Below are 17631 nucleotides of genomic sequence, written 5' to 3'. Positions count from 1 at the left end.
GTGATGATAAACACCAGCATGCTATTATTACAGACCGAAGTCAGAAGATAGTTCAGCGGTACAGGTATTTGGAAAATCGAAGCGTTGCTTGAAAAGCATGGTTAGAAAATGCGGTGCATCGTGGTTAATAAACCATTCTCAGGGCATGTTAGGTATGTGAAAGTACAATGATGATTGACCCTTACTGGATTCATGGACGGTTTGTCCTGCACTGGTACGTGCTGATGTAGGCATATAGTTGCACAAGCGGTGGAAATGCATATGCGACTGTGACTTGCAACAAAAACCTATTTCTGTAGACACTCAGGCAACCGCTGTCAAAATGATAACAGCGTTTAAGGATGCTGGATGGTCAATGAAACTGTTTCCTGTAAACATTAAAAGGATTTCCCTTTTTTTTTTTTTCTTTTTTTTAAGGTGCGTGCGCATTGATTTCTGGAAGACATCAAAGAGTTAAACAGGCGGTGCCATTTTGCAATGAAAGGGAGGGGGGTGATTGCATTTCATCACCAGCTGAGCAGTGACTGTGTGCAGCAACACACCCAGAAACAGACCAGAGCTTCAGACGCGAAACCTGCCATGGCTGCCACCGGAGTTCTGCCCTTTATCAGAGGGGTAGATCTGAGTGGGAATGACTTCAAAGTAAGACGGGGTCGTTATTTCTGCTGTCTTAGGGGACCCGCATAAAACGGGTTGCGATAAACGGGAGAGCTTGAAACTTTATTGGGGGTTAGCAAGTGTGCGGTGTCTGCTTTCATTGAGGCCCACGACAGATTGCAATAACCGGAGAGCCGTTGTTTTTGTAGATATTTTTTAAAAACCCGGTTTTAATAGACATCTGCCCTTTAGCGATACCTAAGCATCAAAAGGTCATGACATATTTAATTTACTCTAGTAATTGTCTATAAAGCCTTTTAAAAAAAAAAAAAGTTTTAAATACATCAGTGCTGTATCCGGTATATTTCACACCATATTAAATAACGTAGTTTTTAAATTAGTTGTTTTCTAAATTGCTAAGTGTTAAATTCAGTTTATTTGTTTGTAATGTCGAATCCACTTTAATAATATTGGCTGTGTTTATTTTGTAGAATTTGGGCCTTGTGTATTTTCCAGCACTAAGCAACATACATTCCACAGAATAGCTGCGATGCTGGTTATACTGCCTCCAGTTTGAAGTTAGCAGTAATTAACATGTATATTAAAACCTCAAATACTGAAACTTGATTATACTGACACGCATTCATTCAAATATTGTATTGTAATAACCCTGCCTGCCAGTGAAGTCTTTGTAAAGGTAAGATACAGTATTGTAATGATATACTAAGGGAGCTCTGTAACCCAACCCTACAAACACATAGGCTGTTGCAAGGCTAATTGCAGGTTATAACTGTCTAATACTGTATAGGTAATATATTTATTGCACTGGTGTGTGTGCTACATAATTATCAAAGTGTATAGCAAAGTTACTTGATTTTTATATCTATCTATCTCGAATGGGGATCATACAAGGCTAGTTTCACAGACCCTAATGAGCTCTAACCTTGGATGACCTTAGTTAAATTAACTCGGAGGGCCTGTGAAACTAGCAGTTGCTGCGCTCGCACCAGAAGAGAGGCTTCGGGTTGTTATGCTTTGTGCTGAATTAGTAGGAAATCTATACTACCCTCCTGAATGTGTGGAAGGGAGTGGTGTAACAGTACTGCTGTGTTTTATAGGGAGGTTATTTTCCTGAGCATGTCAAGTCTATGACCAGCCTGCGGTGGTTGAAACTCAACAGGACCGGGCTCTGTTATCTTCCAGAAGAGCTCGCTTCCCTCCAAAAACTGGTAATGTTCTTAATTCTTCCCCTTCTGAAGTGTTTGTTTTATTTTCAAGCTAGAACTTTTAGTCCTGTACCTATACTGTGTTGAGTAGAAAAGCTGAATTAAATTGATTAAGTCTGCATTATAAGTCTTGACATGCGATATCTTCTCTTTCCTGCAGGAACATTTATCAGTAAGCCACAACAGCCTGACCACTCTGCATGGAGAGCTCTCCAGCCTTCCTTGTCTCAGGGTTAGTGCAACTAGAACACCACTGAGAAAATGTGTCAAAGAAAACCAGTATAAAATACTGATTAAGCAATGCTGACACTTATTTTAAATGAATACCAAAAAAAAAAAAATATATATTATTGGATGTTCAGTTTAGACTGGGGGAGCTATTGTAGTTAGTGGCTACCTGCCTGTTTTTAATTACAACTACTGTATACCTTCAGATTTGTAATGGAAGCCACACCCAACAAAAAGCAAATTAACAGGAAACGGATTTACCAAGGTCGCTGTCCTCAAAATGTACAGCTTCCAATGAATGCCGCCCTCAGATAAGTGTTGTTTTAGGCGTTGGGGCATTCATTTGAAGATGTATAGTGTCATTTATACCTCAAGCACTATAAAAAAAAAAAAAAAAAAAAAAAAAAAAAAAAAAAGCATGATTTGTTTTTTTTTTTTCTATCAAAGGCAATTGTGGCCCGAGCAAACAACCTGAAGAACTCCGGAGTTCCAGATGACATTTTCCAATTGGATGACCTCTCTGTGCTGGTGTGTAACCTGTGCAGTGAACGCCCTCACTGGAGTGTAACCTGTGCAGTTAACGCTCACTCGAGTATCAGAGTATTAAATTAGTTTGTAGTATTCACATTGAAATGCAAAGTCTGAAGCTTTGTTCTGTGAGGTTCTGTAACCAGCAGGTTCAAATGTAGAATTACTGTTTTAGAAAGCATTTTTCCTTTTTACTAAGTAATCGTTCCCTGTAATCCGTCATTAAGTGTGTCAGATTTCCACATTCCTGAACCTTGAAGGTGTGACTTCATTGTTCTGTTTGCTCTGCTCCTGTGTGTCAGAGTTTCCCTTGAGTTAGCCATAATGTTTACTTTACTGGCTCCTTGTGGTGTCCTAAACTGAAGGCCCATTGCATTCAACATACCCAGAATAACACAACTGTAGTGCAGCTTACATTCTGTCGTGCTTGCCTTCAGTTAAGAAAGGACATCAGATTTTAAACCAGCCACAAACGGTAGTGTCCATACACCATTTCTCTCTGTAGGATTTGAGCTACAACCAGCTGACGGAGATCCCCAGAGACCTGGAGCACTCCAAGACAATGCTAGTACTAAACCTCAGTCACAACAGGTGAGCGAATGGCACGAGCTAATAAACTGTCATCTTCTTCTTTGTCAAACTAAAGTGGCGCTTTCATTTAATCATTAAGGAATGACTACAGTTTTGTTTAGGTTTTTTTATTTAAATGTTTCACGACTGCTCTTCCAGCATTGACAACATCCCAAACCAGCTGTTCATCAACCTGACTGACTTACTGTATCTGGACCTGAGTGACAATAAACTGGAAAGCCTGCCTCCACAGATGAGACGCCTGATCCACCTGCAGACGCTCGTACTGAACAACAACCCCCTAATGCACGCCCAGCTCAGGTAAGGGAGCTGTCTGTCTGCAGGACAGGACCCAGGCAGTCTGTCTATTTTAATTCATATTTTATGCATTTTGTAGCACAGTTTGATTTGTTGTTATTTTAAATCTGTGTACAACTGAATAGATAATTATTTTTTTAAGTGCATGTTGGTAAAAAGGCAATTTCTTTTCAAGTTGTTCTCCAGCACTTGTTTTGTTGTTTCAATTTCTTTGCAGACAGTTGCCTGCTATGGTTGCACTCCACACCCTTCACTTGAGAAACACCCAGCGCACCCAAAGTAATCTGCCAACAAGCCTCGAGGGGCTGACTAACCTAGCAGGTACAACATGCTCCAGTAAATAAATATCTGTTGGATCACATGTAAAGGACAATACAAACCTACGACCTTCCGATTTCTCTTGTCCCCCCCCAAGATGTTGACCTGTCCTGTAATGATCTGAGTAGAGTCCCCGAGTGTCTGTACACTCTGTCCAGCCTGAAACGTCTGAATTTGAGCAGCAACCAGATTGCCGACCTCTCTCTGTGCATCGACCAGTGGACTCAAATGGAAACACTAAACTTGTCTCGGAACCAGCTCACATCTCTGCCGGTGAGAGTTTGTACTTGCGTCTTTTCTAGAAGACTTGTGCTAGGCTACCACTGGGGATCAATCCTTGGCACGGCTTCAGGTGGCTCACTTTTAGGTCATCTGTTCCCTGCAGCTTGATTATAAAGCAGCATAGTTATTATTGCAATGCATATGTCTGTTTGAGCAATTGTTTTATCAATACTGAACACACCTTTACCGTGCGATCAGTGGTAGACATGCCCCAACCCTAGAGGAAAACTGCGCATGAATATACATATATTTTATACTGTATAGGACTAACTTTATTTTTTATTTTATTTATTTATTTATTAACTTCACATTTCTTTCTGTTTCCCAGTCTGCTATCTGTAAGCTTACCAAGTTGAAGAAGCTCTACATGAACTCGAACAAGCTGGACTTTGATGGGATACCATCAGGGGTTGGCAAGTTGGTCAGCCTGGAGGAGTTCATGGCAGCTAACAATAACCTGGAGCTGGTTCCCGAGGGCCTGTGCAGGTGAGAAACTGTTGCTTCTTGACAATATCAAGTCTCTTGTGATTCTCTACACCCCCCCCCCCCCCCCCCAGGTACATCAGTTATTGTCTAATGGTACACTTTGGTATTGATTTGTTATATTTAATTTCCCCTTTTAGGTGTGGCAAGCTAAAGAAAATGGTTCTCAATAAGAATCGTCTCGTCACGATGCCAGAGGCCGTTCATTTTCTTCCAGACCTTGAGGTAAACTAGGGTTATATTACACCTTGCTTGGATCCTGGGCATGGAACAACAGTAACAAAATGAAAATGGATTATGCACTGTCACTATCTGTTTGGTTGGAACTGGTTCGGCTGGTGGATGTTCGTTTTATCGCTCCTTGTTTAGCTCAATGAAAGACCGAACAGACTGATTCTGTGTCTAACTCCTCCTTTTTCTTTTCTCTCGACCAGGTCCTAGATGTGCGAGAGAATCCAAATCTGGTGATGCCTCCTAAACCAGTGGACAGGACTGCTGAATGGTACAATATCGATTTCTCGCTTCAGAACCAGCTCCGATTGGCTGGGGCGTCTCCTGCCACTGTGGAAGCAGCTGGAGGAGGTAACGACATTGTTTATTTGTAAGACTTGCTGACTGAATACAGGATGCTTTTGTAGTATGCGTAATTGACTGTTAATCTGCACACCCTTCCTTCATCAGACCTGGAGCTGAATACTGTTGGAGCCATCTCATTTCTTAATTGCAATTTCAGGGTAATTGTAGATGAACTTTGGAACCCCTGCGTGATATGATTAATTATATCATATAATTGATGGATTACAGTTCAGTTATGCATTTGTCATGTGATCATTCTTGTGTTCACACTTTTGGTGACCCCATTTGTTTGAAGAAAATAGGTTGGATGGTATATTTCTGTATTTGTACCTGTTATTTAGAATGAGTAAACATGTTACATTTTAGTGTAATCATAATTAATTGTACAAAATGTGCCCTTCTTACTAATACTGTGACTCTTAATGCCAGGGAGCGCCAGCAGAGACCCCCTGGCCAGAAAGCTGCGTCTGCGGAGAAGGAAGGACTCCAGCCAGGACGACCAAGCCAAGCAGGTCCTGAAAGGCATGTCCGATGTGGCACACGACAAGAACAAAGCGATAGAGGTGAGAAGTGGAACTGCAGGGAAATCCACATGTTTTTACATTAAGTTCTCTTGACCTAGGTAGTGGGGAGACTGACATTTTAGGAAATAAAATCTGGATACGTTTTACTAGTTGTAGCTAGCTTGTTGTAGTATGTTGGTTTTTTTTTTTAAAAACTGATTTAGTTCCCCTAATTGCAGGTTAACAAGTGTTGCAGTATATTCCCTTTAGTCACTGCCTGCATAATTGTACCATTTAAGTTTCCTATTATGAATATTTTACAATACGTTTTATTTAATTTTTTTCAAAGTTTTGGCAGGGCAACTTCTCGAACGCCATAGAACTTTTTTTTAAATTTAAATTGGAAATAATGAATGCCAGGAGTTTAACACTGTTTCCTTGGTTCACCTCTCAGGAGAATGGAGATGTGAAATACACAGACCTGAAGACGCGGCGCTGGGACAAGAACCTGGAGAAACCTCAGCTGAATTATTCAGAGTTCTTCACGGAGGACGTGGGCCAGATCCCAGGACTCACCGTCTGGCAGATTGAGAACTTTGTCCCGATGCAGGTGGAGGAGGCATTCCTGGGGAAATTCTATGAAGCGGACTGTTACATTGTACTGAAGGCAAGGCTCTCTACTCGCATTCTTCAAGACATCCTTGAAATAAAATCACTTGATTTTTGGGTAGATGTTGCTGTGTGTTTGTTTATTTTTAATTTCATTCTCAGACATTCCTAGATGAGAACAGTTCCTTGAACTGGCAGATCTTTTACTGGATCGGACAGGAGGCCACTATGGATAAGAAGGCTTGCTCAGCCATCCACGCTGTCAATCTGCGCAACTACCTGGGAGCTGAGTGCAGGACCGCCCGAGAGGAGATGGGGGACGAGAGCGAGGAGTTCAGCGCGGTCAGTATGGGAGCACATATCATTTACATTTTATTTATATAACGCCTTTCATGCCACAGTATTTCCAAAGCACTTTACATATCTTGGTTAAATGGAAAAGTATGCAATATCAAGAAGTAGTAAAAATTATAAAGTAACAATTGAATACAGGAAATGAATAAGAACAATAAAACACAAGCTTACAAAAATAAGCAAGTAAAATAAGTACAAAAATGGTTTGCAAGTCAGGTTAAAAATCCTAAACTTCAATCTTCCAACTATTGACCGATGTTGTTGCCTACATTATTTTGAAGCATGTTCCATTTGCAGGTGTTTGACAATGAGATTTCGTACATTGAAGGAGGAACGGCTAGCGGCTTCTTCACAGTGGAAGACACACAATACAACACCAGGTAAAAATTAGTGCATTGTCTACCGGCCCAGTGAATCGAATGCATGTTTTTTGGATTATTTAATTATAAAGATGTATTATTATTTTTTTTTTTATATAGTTGTTGTCCTTTTGTTTTGTTTAGGTTATATCGCATTTATGGCAAAAAGAACATAAAACTGGAATCTGTTCCCCTGAAAGCTGCTTCCCTGGACCCACGGTACGTGTCCAGTACAATTTGTGGGTATATATCGTTCTACCTGTGCTCTGTAATCTGCAGTGTCTTCATTGAGATTACCTGTGTATGGTAGTGTTTCCAGGTGTGTATGGTAGTGTTTCCAGGTGTGCATGGTGTTGACTGTATCTCAATGAGTGTTTTATATTTCAGCTTTGTGTTTCTTCTGGACAATGGCTTGGAGATCCTCATTTGGAGGGGAGCTCAGGCCACTCTGAGTGGAACCACAAAAGCCAGGTATGAATATTAGACTTCAGACTAGCTCCTGTGTTACCACTCTGTCGTAGTTCTTCTGGACAGAATATGCCCACGCACCTCTATACAACTAATTAGCACGAGAACTGCTGTGTCATTTTCATGCTTGATGCGTTTTTTTTTTTTTTTGATCAGGCTGTTTGCTGAGAAGATCAGTAAGAATGAGCGGAAGGGGAAGTCTGAGATCACGGTGCTGGTTCAGAACCAGGAGACCCCGGAGTTCTGGGAGCTCTTGGGAGGACAGCCGGAGGAAATCAAGAAGCACGTACCTGATGACTTCACACCCGTCCGACCTAAACTGTACAAGGCAAGTGTTCCGCCTCACACATGAACAGTTAGTGTGCATCACACTGGCTTTGAGGCTCCCCTCTCTGAATAACATAGAAGTAACTTTTTAATGAGGAGCTGAAAAAAATAAGTCAAGGCTAAAACAACCTTTGGGTCAAGATTTGCACAGGATATCCCTCCTCCCGGCCCCTTGTTGGCTCAAGAGCTTTGTGTCTGTGCAGTAATTGGTAGTAGACACCCTGCCGTGTATGAAAAGGCTGGAGCCTTGCTGAGTGCACATGATGTAGTTAATGGGGATTCACAGTGACAGCTTTGAGAGCTGGAGCACGCAGCACTCCCGTCACAGAACTATGAACCCAATATAGGATGAAATTGGAACATTTGCAGATGGCTGTCTAAAACTGCATCCTATCTGTCTGGCTGTCTGTTTTGATTACCCTCATTCCTGATGCATAATTATTTTTTTCTTCTAGGTTGGACTTGGTCTTGGCTACCTGGAGCTCCCTCAGATTAATTACAAGCTGTCTGTGGAACACAAGAAGAGGCCAAAGATTGACCTTCTACCAGAGATGAGACTGGTACTGTGATAAGTCCTACTGTTAATATCAATTAGGGTTATGGTAGGCATGTTTTACCAGAAATCATGCAATGCTGTAAACATGTGCTTGGCAGGAATTATATATCTTTTTTTTAAATATTGCAGCATAAGAGCCTGTGTGTGATGATTTCTATAGATAGATAGATTATATAATATTCATTAGAAATGCACCACCTCCAGGTCTAAAGGATTTAATCAAATATTTTAAACATGGCTATCAAACAATCACAAATATGAACAAAAGTGCCAATCAAAGAATCATAAGTTTTCCATATGAAATGTGGCACACTGTGAAAATGAAAACATTACAAATTTAGTATCGGGTATGACCTCCCCTGATCATTCACACAGTCCTGGTAGCGTTGACGCATAGACCTGGTCAGCTATAGACCAGATAGACTGCTGTGGGATGTTCTTCCACTCTTCCTGTGCAGCTGCAGCAAGCTGGCAGAGGTTAGCTGGTCATGGTTGTCTCCTGTGGATGGCCCCACTGATACCACAGATGTTGAATTGGATTCGGGTCAGGAGAAAACGCTGGCCACGGCAAGCCCTCAACATTGTTTTCTTGAAGTCGTGCAATTGTAATCCTAGCAGTGGTGTGATTTTTTTGCATTGTCCTGCTGGAAAATCAACACTTCCATTCCTAAAAGCCAATCCAGAAAAACCTTTGCCTCAAGGACTTTGTCAGTGTATTGCTGAACTTTGAAAAATAAATAAAAATAAATTGCAGAAGCATGCAGTGCAGTAGAATTGTAACATTTTGATGTTTAGTTGAAACACAAATATATATCAATGGGCTGATTTAAAATGCAAGGCGATATTAATGCCTGCCACTGTAATCTAGAAAGGAATTTCAATAAAGCCGATATTCTTGTTTTACGTTGTTTAGCTGCAGACTCTCCTGGACACTAAGTCGGTGTATATTCTGGACTGCTGGTCAGACGTGTTCATCTGGATCGGAAGCAAGTCCCCCAGGCTGGTCCGGGCAGCTGCTCTGAAGCTGGGGCAGGAGCTGTGCAGCATGTTGCACCGGCCCAAGCATGCCATGGTCACTCGCAACCTGGAGGGAACAGAGTTTCAGGTACAGCATCCGGGCACCAACTACACAAAAACAGAACGAGACCAGCATGCATGCATGCATGAGTGTTTTATATTGTATTGCAGTGTGTAGCCAGAGCAAGAGATCAATAGTGCTAAACATTCTTTGAAGATAGTCAAAATGTACTTGCCCCCGAATTGATTGGAGTCCTCCTGATTTGATTATCACTTTGTGATACTGGGGTACGGGGTATGGGGGGTGGGGGCGAGCCGAGCCCAACCTGGATGGAATTTGCTGTAGCTGACAATCCCAATGACCTTGGTCACTCCTTCTCCCCCCCCCCCCAGGTGTTTAAATCCAAGTTTAAGAACTGGGATGACGTGCTGAAGGTGGATTACACCAGGAACGCAGAGAAGGTGCTGCAGAAGGAGGGTTTGTCAGGGAAGGTTAAGAAGGACGCAGAGAAGAAAGATCAGATGAAAGCAGACTTGACTGCCTTATTCCTCCCTCGGCAGCCAGCCATGCCTCTGACGGAGGTAGAGTATTGGATAATGCAACCCAGCTGAATGCTTAGACTGGTTGTGTTCTATACACACACATATTGTATGTACAAATGTGCTTGTGCTTGTTTGTGTCTTCCATGTGCTGTCCTTGAATTCTCAGGCAGAGCCGCTGATGGAAGAGTGGAATGAGGACCTGGATGGAATGGAAGGTTTTGTTCTGGAAGGGAAGAAATTTGCTCGCCTGCCCGAAGAAGAGTTCGGCCACTTCCACACTCAGGACTGTTACGTCTTCCTCTGCAGGTGACCTCAAAAAGGAGCTCTTTAAACAAATGCATGTAGATTTGCACTAGAGGGGGTAGTAACTGCATTCTTTACCATTTTTATAAATGCAAGCTCTGCATTTGATGGTGGATTTAGCCAAAGTGAATATAAAGTCTTGGAAAACTAAATGATGTACAGCTCAAGGGACTTGGTGTTAATGATTTCACAGCTGGGTGATTGCCCCTTTTCTAAGTGGCTTTTGTGTGTGCAGATACTGGGTGCCGGTGGAGTATGAGGATGATGAGAAGGAGAAGGCTGAGAAGAGGGGCGGGGATGATGAAGACCGGCAGCAGGAAGAGGATTTCCAGTGCGTGGTGTATTTCTGGCAGGGCCGGGAGGCTTCCAACATGGGCTGGCTCACTTTCACCTTCAGTTTGCAGAAGAAATTCGAGAGCCTCTTTCCTGGAAAGCTGGAGGTGAAGCTACACCTTTTCTATTTATTTATTTATTTATTTTAAACACTTTGTCCTTATTGCTGTATGTTAATACTGTATAAGGTTTATGTTTTGCAGTGACGAAAGGAAAGTAAGAGGAATATTATATTGGCTGTATTGTTATACAGAGCAAGTACAAAGATTCCTCAACTGTAGTGACCCAAGTTGTGTTTTAATATGCATTGTAGGGGTAAGAGTTTTTAAAAAAAAAAAAAAAAAAAAAAAAGTCTTGTTCTCTTGTATACTCCACAAATGTGTACCCTTTTTGATAATTTCATTTTGCATTCTTTGGCTTGACAAAATTTCGCTGAAGAGTCCCGTGCATGCTTTTTAATTTGTCAAAAGCCAAATTTTAAAGTAATCCTAGTAAGGTAGGCTTTTGCATTTGGAAATGACCAGTGTGTAGTGTTGACGTTGCATTAAAAGCATTTTCCTCAAATTAAACTGGGATCTTTCTGTAGTTGTGGCAGATCAAATTACTGTATTTCTAGTTAACGATGCCGGTATCATCTTAAATTTATTGTTCTGAAGAAACAAGTCGAAGCAACCTATCGCACAATGTTTTTTTTTTTAATAGAAATGTCATGTTTTAATACGCAGGTTGTACGAATGACCCAGCAGCAAGAAAACCTGAAGTTCCTCTCTCATTTCAAGAGAAAGGTCATCATTCACAAAGGAAAGAGAAAGCAGAGGGAAGACAGTGTGCAGCCCAGCCTGTACCACATCCGGACGAATGGAAGCGCGCTCTGCACCAGGTGAGGGGCGCTAGGGGTCGGGACCATTTCACATCGGTTTTGCTGGAAGGCAAAAAAGGAATTTGAATCTAGCAAGAATTGTTTCTGGTTTTACTGTGTGGTGTGTGTGTTAGTGTTTTTTTTTTTTAAAACCATATATAGTGTGTGTGTTTTCAACTCTGTATATTTGTATCATTTCGTACAATTTGTAGGTGTATCCAGATCAGTACAGATTCCAGCTTCCTGAATTCGGAGTACTGCTTCATCTTAAAGGTAAATCTTTTATTAGCTAGTCTGTTTTATGTGTGTGCTTTTTATGTATATATTTATTTCCAGACACTTAACGGTATCCTCATCAAGACATTAAAGTACAAAAATCCTCATTTATGAATAAACCACACAGCCTATCAACGACTACGGAAAAATATAAAATGGCCGAGTTTGAATAGAGTAGTAGTTTCTATGGTCTGTTAATAGAAAGGTTTTGAATTGGGTCTCCGAGATCTGTCTAAACTAATGGCTTTTCAGATGTTTTCGTGTCTATGTTAATATTTTATATATAAATATATAATTTTGCTTGCATAGCTTCATGTCGCTGAGAATTGTCAACTCATGTCTGTAGTAAACCACAAGAATGCACCCAGCTGTTCATGATTTTCCTTGCTTCCCTTTTCTGGAGAGCAGAGTGTTGTGATACAAATCGACCCCCTCACCCCCCTCACCCCCCCACGGGTGGCTGGGAGCTGGTGCTGTGTTGTGAATAGGATTGTTGATCCACTCCAACCTGGTTCTAAATGCTTCAGTATCACGCAGTTTCAGGTAGTTCTTATGAAGACAAACTGTTTAGATGTAAAAGGTTATACAAATATATGTATTTTAACTATAGCCTTGCTATAACTGAGCCACATGATTATTTATATCTGTCAGTTTGTGCAATCCTCTCTCTTGGGGTGTACTAATATGCCTAATGAAGGATGTTTCATAGGTGTTATTTTTGAGTTGATTGAATGACACTTCTGGGTCTTTAGTTAAGTGATTTCAGTAATTGCATCAGGTTTTGAAAATAGCCCCGTTGTGTACAAGCTGCAACACTTATTGTGAAAGTATCTGCTGGTAATTTTCTACAGATAGACAGTTAATTGCACAGCCAGTATAGTGACCTATGAATCTTGTCTCTCCTTCTCAAACTTCAGCCAGTCAAAGATTTGATTCATTCACATTTTTGCTTTTTATTGTATTCAGGTGCCATTTGAGAGTACAGACAATCAAGGTATAGTGTACACCTGGGTGGGCAGGGCTGCTGATCCAGAGGAGGCTAAGCTTGCTGAAGACATCATGAACAGCATGTTCGATGACACTTACAGCAAACAGGTACAGGGCAATCCAGCTCAAAACAGGTGTTTTAAAACGAGTCTGAACTGAGAACATAAGAAGTGAAGGTTTTAAATGAACACATTGATTTTATTATCAAATATATAAGGGTGTTTCGGACAGTACTTGATCAGTTTGTGTACCTTTTTTGTAAAACGTATTTTAACCCCTTCATGTGCACAGCAGTTGAACTTTTTTTTGGTTTAAAATTGACTTCCATCAACATGAGGATTTTAAATAAATGTCATTTTATAAAACAATCCCCAATGCAACATGCTAATATTTCTTGTCTAATCCCTGTAGGTGATAAATGAAGGAGAGGAGCCTGAGAATTTCTTCTGGGTCGGCATGGGAGCACAGAAACCTTACGATGAGGATGCAGACTACATGAAATACGCAAGGCTTTTCAGGTAGGATTTCATCTAGCTGAACGATGTCCAGTAATAATCCCAAGCCTCTTCGATTCTGCATGTTCCAAAAGGTTGTGTTTTTGGAAGCGTCCTGTTTTCGTGAGATTGGGATACCAAGTGAATGTACATGCATTCTGTTCTGTTTGAGAATTGATGGCATTTGTATTGCCATGTGTTTTTATGTAGCTGTTATCTGTGGTTCCTAACCATTGTCTGTTTTGCTCAGGTGTTCCAATGAGAAGGGATATTTCTCTGTATCTGAGAAGTGTTCTGATTTCTGTCAGGATGACCTCGCTGATGATGACATCATGCTTTTAGACAATGGGAAAGAGGCGAGTCCTTAACTAGAAAAGTGATCATGATTTATTTTTTTTTCCCCCATAGCTGTCAGGTTAGGAAATGCTTTACCAGTCCTTGGCATAGAAATACCTTTTGTGAACCAGAGGGTGATTTTTGGATTTTGTTTTTTTCATTTTAAGGTTTACATGTGGGTAGGAACTCAGACCAGTCAAGTGGAGATTAAATTGAGTTTGAAAGCTTGTCAGGTAAGCGTAAAACAAAAACACGTGTGTCTGGGTAGAGATTTTGTGTGTTCTCTAGTTTCTTAACCCTTTCAGTCCTAAATTATTTTTGTCGAATAAGTTGCATAATTTAAAAAATGAACTCCTTTATTGATTATACATGTCAACAGGATAGAAATTCTTCACGTACATTTTATACACTAACTGGGATCGGAGTCCAGCGAGGGTCAACGTGATATCTGACGGCATGTGTTGGTATATATCTAAGACAAGGCTTGCCAGGATTGAAAGCAGTGTGGATCTTTGCTGTTTTTTGTTTTTCTGTAATGTATCAAACCCGATTTTTAGACGGGGAGTGATTCTGTACTCGCGCTGCACCGCTCACTCGCTCTCCCTGCAGGTTTACATCCAGCACCTGCGATCCAAGGAATCTGAGCACCCCAGGAAGCTGAGGCTGGTGCGCAAGGGGAATGAGCCGCACCATTTCACCCGCTGCTTCCATGCCTGGAGTGTCTTCAGGAAACCCCCTGCATAAGAGCTTTAAAGTAGTTTGCAGGGATGCTGTGTGTTGGAGCGGTTCTCTCTGCTTTACCAGGTTTGATTGGACATTCCCGATACATTTTAATACATTGCATCCATGTAGCAGTGAACTGGTTTGTCTTTTTTACTGTATAGACAGTGCAGCATCACAAAACTACAAAGTCTCAGATATTGGCATTTTGCTAGGTGTGAAAATAAAATACACTTTAAACATGAAGTACTTTAGATGGCCTTGCAGCCTGAAATGCTGGAAATGAGGATAAGGTTTAATTTAATTACACGAAAGAATGTATTTTGGCCAATTTTGAATACTTTGAAGCTAAACTAAATTCACCTATGCTTCAGAAGAACACCTTTTATATTTTGCATCCATCTAACTTGATACCTTCTCTCCTGTTCTGTTTTTAAATGTAAAATATGTAATGGGGTATTGTGTGCAGAGGAAATGAAATAATGCACCACTAGATTTGGGGAGACTGTTTGTTTGTTTTTACATTTTGTTAAAGTATGTCCTGTCCAATCTTTCTTTTTAAGCCCTTGTTGTTAACAGGATAAATGACACCATTGCCTCTGTGTATAATATATGTAGACTGCAGTATATCTATCCTATGCATTACAGCAATCCACTTGCACCAGAGTTTCCAGATGTATTTAAAAATGTTGTACTGTATATTAAGACCCAGTAAATGAGTGGGTCTTTTTTTTTTTTTTTTTTTTATTATTTTTTAAATGCAGTTTGTGAAAGATTAAAATCTTGTGTTCAAAGAAGCTGCATTTTGTTCTGCTCATCATATGTCCTTTTAATCAAATTGCAACAGCAAAAGCTTCCCTTGGAGATCAGTAAGAAGTGCATTAGGTGTAAGCAGAACTTGATGTACATAAGCAACCTGTTAACTCAACAACTGACGTTCCGAGGTGCTTTTTTTTTTGGTTGTCATTTTAGCAAAATATTTGAAAGCTAACTGCAGAATAGAAAAGTACAACATAATTAGAAGTGGTTCTACCCTCTTTTTTTAGTCCAGTATTGTATAAAACCATTCCTAAAACATGCTTCTGTATACTGTGCCAACTTTCCAGAATTGTGGTCAAGCTCTTGCCAGTTTGACCACATCAGCGTGCAGTTCATCAATGGTATTGGGTTACAGAAGTTCAGTTGGTTTAATTATTTTATTCTTTAATACCAGTTGCCAGTGGTGGGCAGTATATTTGACTGGGTAGCTGTCCTGATTTGTGTGTATACTCATCACCACTAGTCCTGTTTGGTTTTGCTTTCTTACAGGCGGTAAGCACATTTTTAAAAAGTACAACTACTGAAAGAGCTGGTATTGATTTCTTCTTTGATACAGGGATTGCTGTAGCTGCTGCAAAGTCAAATAAGACCATGTATTTATAGAGAAGAGTCTTGATAATTCAGTAAAAGGTTCTTACACCTATTGTCTTCACATTTAAATAAACTGAAATTACAGCTGTTTCTAAACACTTCCTTTCTAAACCAGGAATAATTTAATACTGATGCTTCATACAGTAAATCAAAGTTTAGTAAGTGATTGCTATGGCAGTTTATAGAATGACTTGTAGATGGGCAGTTCCCTGTGCAGTTAAATTAGCAAAGAATCTATCTGAACCTGTAACAGTGGCTGAGATATTGATATGTATGAACTCTGCAGATGGTATAGCATGGTAAGCTACTGCGTATTAAAATGAGCAATGTAATCCTGAGGTTGTACTACATTTGTATATTCTGGTTTTATTTTAACTGTTTTCCTTGGGAAGGATTTTGTGCTGGTCAAGGCACCCTCTCATGTTGAATGCTGTTCAAAATGAAACATGCAAAACTTGATTTTTGATTTGAGGTATGGGAAATGTTTGTTTTCCTATTGCGGCATCAGCTTGTTTGCACTTGCCTATTCTGCAATATTATGGGAGATGAAGAAAGTATATCTATTTATGCATTTTGTATTTCAATAAAATTGCACATCAAATTGTTTTTTTTGTTCTTTTATTAAAATAACTTTTTTCCCCACTGTCTATGGTGCCATGTAAAATAAGAGATTTTTCAAAAAGACCGTTATCTAGGTACCACTGTAAAAAAAAATGATTTCTACTACAGAAATCTTACTTGGTCAGTATATCTTTATTCAGTAATACAAGGAGTAAGTCATTATAAAACAGGTGTCTTATCAATGCAATAGACCATGTAACCCTTAGAAAGTTAGTTTAATATTATGTATATATAGCAGCTGTAGCATTTAGTGTGAAAAATCCAGATGCAATCTCTGTTAGTACTTTTTGTAAACCATAGATACTTGCCAAATCAATGTAATGAAGTACCATATAACAAACCACTGTACCATACAAAGCACATTAAGAGCTAAACTGTCATAATTTGTTTTTACTAGACTGCTACTGCATTTTCATTTCTAGATATTCACCTCTATTCACCAAGTTATTTGTTTTCATGTATAAAATCAAGTTTGACATGAAACTTGTAGATTAATCAATGGTTTCATTAAACTTGTATTTTATTCATGGGAAATCATTCCTTAAAGAACTTGGAGAAATACAGGGAGTGACCCATAAGGATTAGGTCAAACAGCAAATTAGGAGGCAGTAAATGCTTTATTAACATTAAAACCAATATTTTCAGTTACTAGACAATGCTAACTCAAGGCAACAGGTTCATTCTACTTGAAAAAAAGAGAAACAATTTACGGAAACACAAAACATTTCACAGGGTAGGTGCCAGCGCAAACAATATACAATTTATAGTTAAAAAAAAAAAAAAAAAAAAAATCTTATTTAATAAAAGGAACATTGTACACACAAAACAAAATACCAGAGGGGTCCCTTTAAAAACGTGAAGTAGGTCCAACATCAGAAAAAAAAAAAAAAAAGTTATGTTTTTTTTCTTTTGTAAAGGAAATATTTTACACAGTAAAAACAGTGAAAAGTTGTTTGTGCATTTTCAACTGCAAATTAGCCTACCTGAAAACTGACATTTCCTAGCCAGGAACACTGCTGTTTTGTACCAGATGGTTTAAGTCAAACCTGTACTTAAATGCAGAGGACTGACCCTTTAAACATTCATTATGACAAACTTACCAGCTTAACTAAACGATGCCTGTACTGTCCCTTGGGAGTTATTCTTAAAAACAGACTAGTCAAAATGGTTTCCTAAGTTTTTTTTTTTTAAACTTAGGAAAGACAAGAAATTCATGCAGAAAGACATTGAAAACCAAACTAGTTGCAGGATCCCTTTATAAAAAGTGTCTATAAAAAGTCTGATAATCAACTCCATATGTAGACTGAAGGCTCAGAGGACATTAAAACTTCTCTTCCCTGAAACAAAAAGGATGCAACTGATTTAAGTGATCCATCTACCAGTACCTTTAACAAAACACACAAAAACAAAACTCCTGTTGTGTTAATACT

General features: G+C 39.7%; 1 protein-coding gene across 1 annotated transcript; it reads left to right on the top strand.

Annotated features, from left to right (window-relative positions):
* The first annotated feature begins 513 nt into the window (after positions 1-513).
* Positions 514-17607, top strand: LOC121300571 (protein flightless-1 homolog). The gene is made up of 30 exons (XM_041229154.1): positions 514-642; positions 1716-1826; positions 1984-2055; positions 2499-2579; positions 3085-3170; positions 3309-3470; positions 3685-3788; positions 3883-4058; positions 4396-4553; positions 4691-4775; positions 4985-5132; positions 5556-5689; positions 6084-6296; positions 6401-6580; positions 6890-6972; positions 7096-7170; positions 7339-7422; positions 7576-7747; positions 8202-8306; positions 9216-9407; positions 9713-9901; positions 10029-10168; positions 10401-10605; positions 11224-11378; positions 11570-11630; positions 12600-12728; positions 13032-13138; positions 13365-13470; positions 13618-13683; positions 14060-17607. The coding sequence occupies exons 1-30, from the start codon at positions 580-582 to the stop codon at positions 14192-14194; spliced, it is 3777 nt and encodes a 1258-aa protein (XP_041085088.1). The 5' UTR covers positions 514-579; the 3' UTR covers positions 14195-17607.
* The last annotated feature ends 24 nt before the right edge of the window (positions 17608-17631 follow it).

This window comes from Polyodon spathula, chromosome 26, assembly GCF_017654505.1.
Source record: "Polyodon spathula isolate WHYD16114869_AA chromosome 26, ASM1765450v1, whole genome shotgun sequence".
Classification (NCBI taxonomy): domain Eukaryota; kingdom Metazoa; phylum Chordata; class Actinopteri; order Acipenseriformes; family Polyodontidae; genus Polyodon; species Polyodon spathula.
The sequence above is the reverse complement of the archived record's forward strand: the minus strand, read 5'-3'. Positions and strand labels throughout refer to the sequence as shown.

Coding starts and splice junctions, on each gene's coding strand:
- LOC121300571 (XM_041229154.1), top strand. CDS start 580: ATGGCTGCCACCGGAGTTCTGCCCTTTATCAGAGGGGTAGATCTGAGT. Junction 9,902..10,028: donor CAGCCATGCCTCTGACGGAG/GTAGAGTATTGG, acceptor TTGAATTCTCAG/GCAGAGCCGCTGATGGAAGA. Junction 13,471..13,617: donor TTTTAGACAATGGGAAAGAG/GCGAGTCCTTAA, acceptor TTTCATTTTAAG/GTTTACATGTGGGTAGGAAC.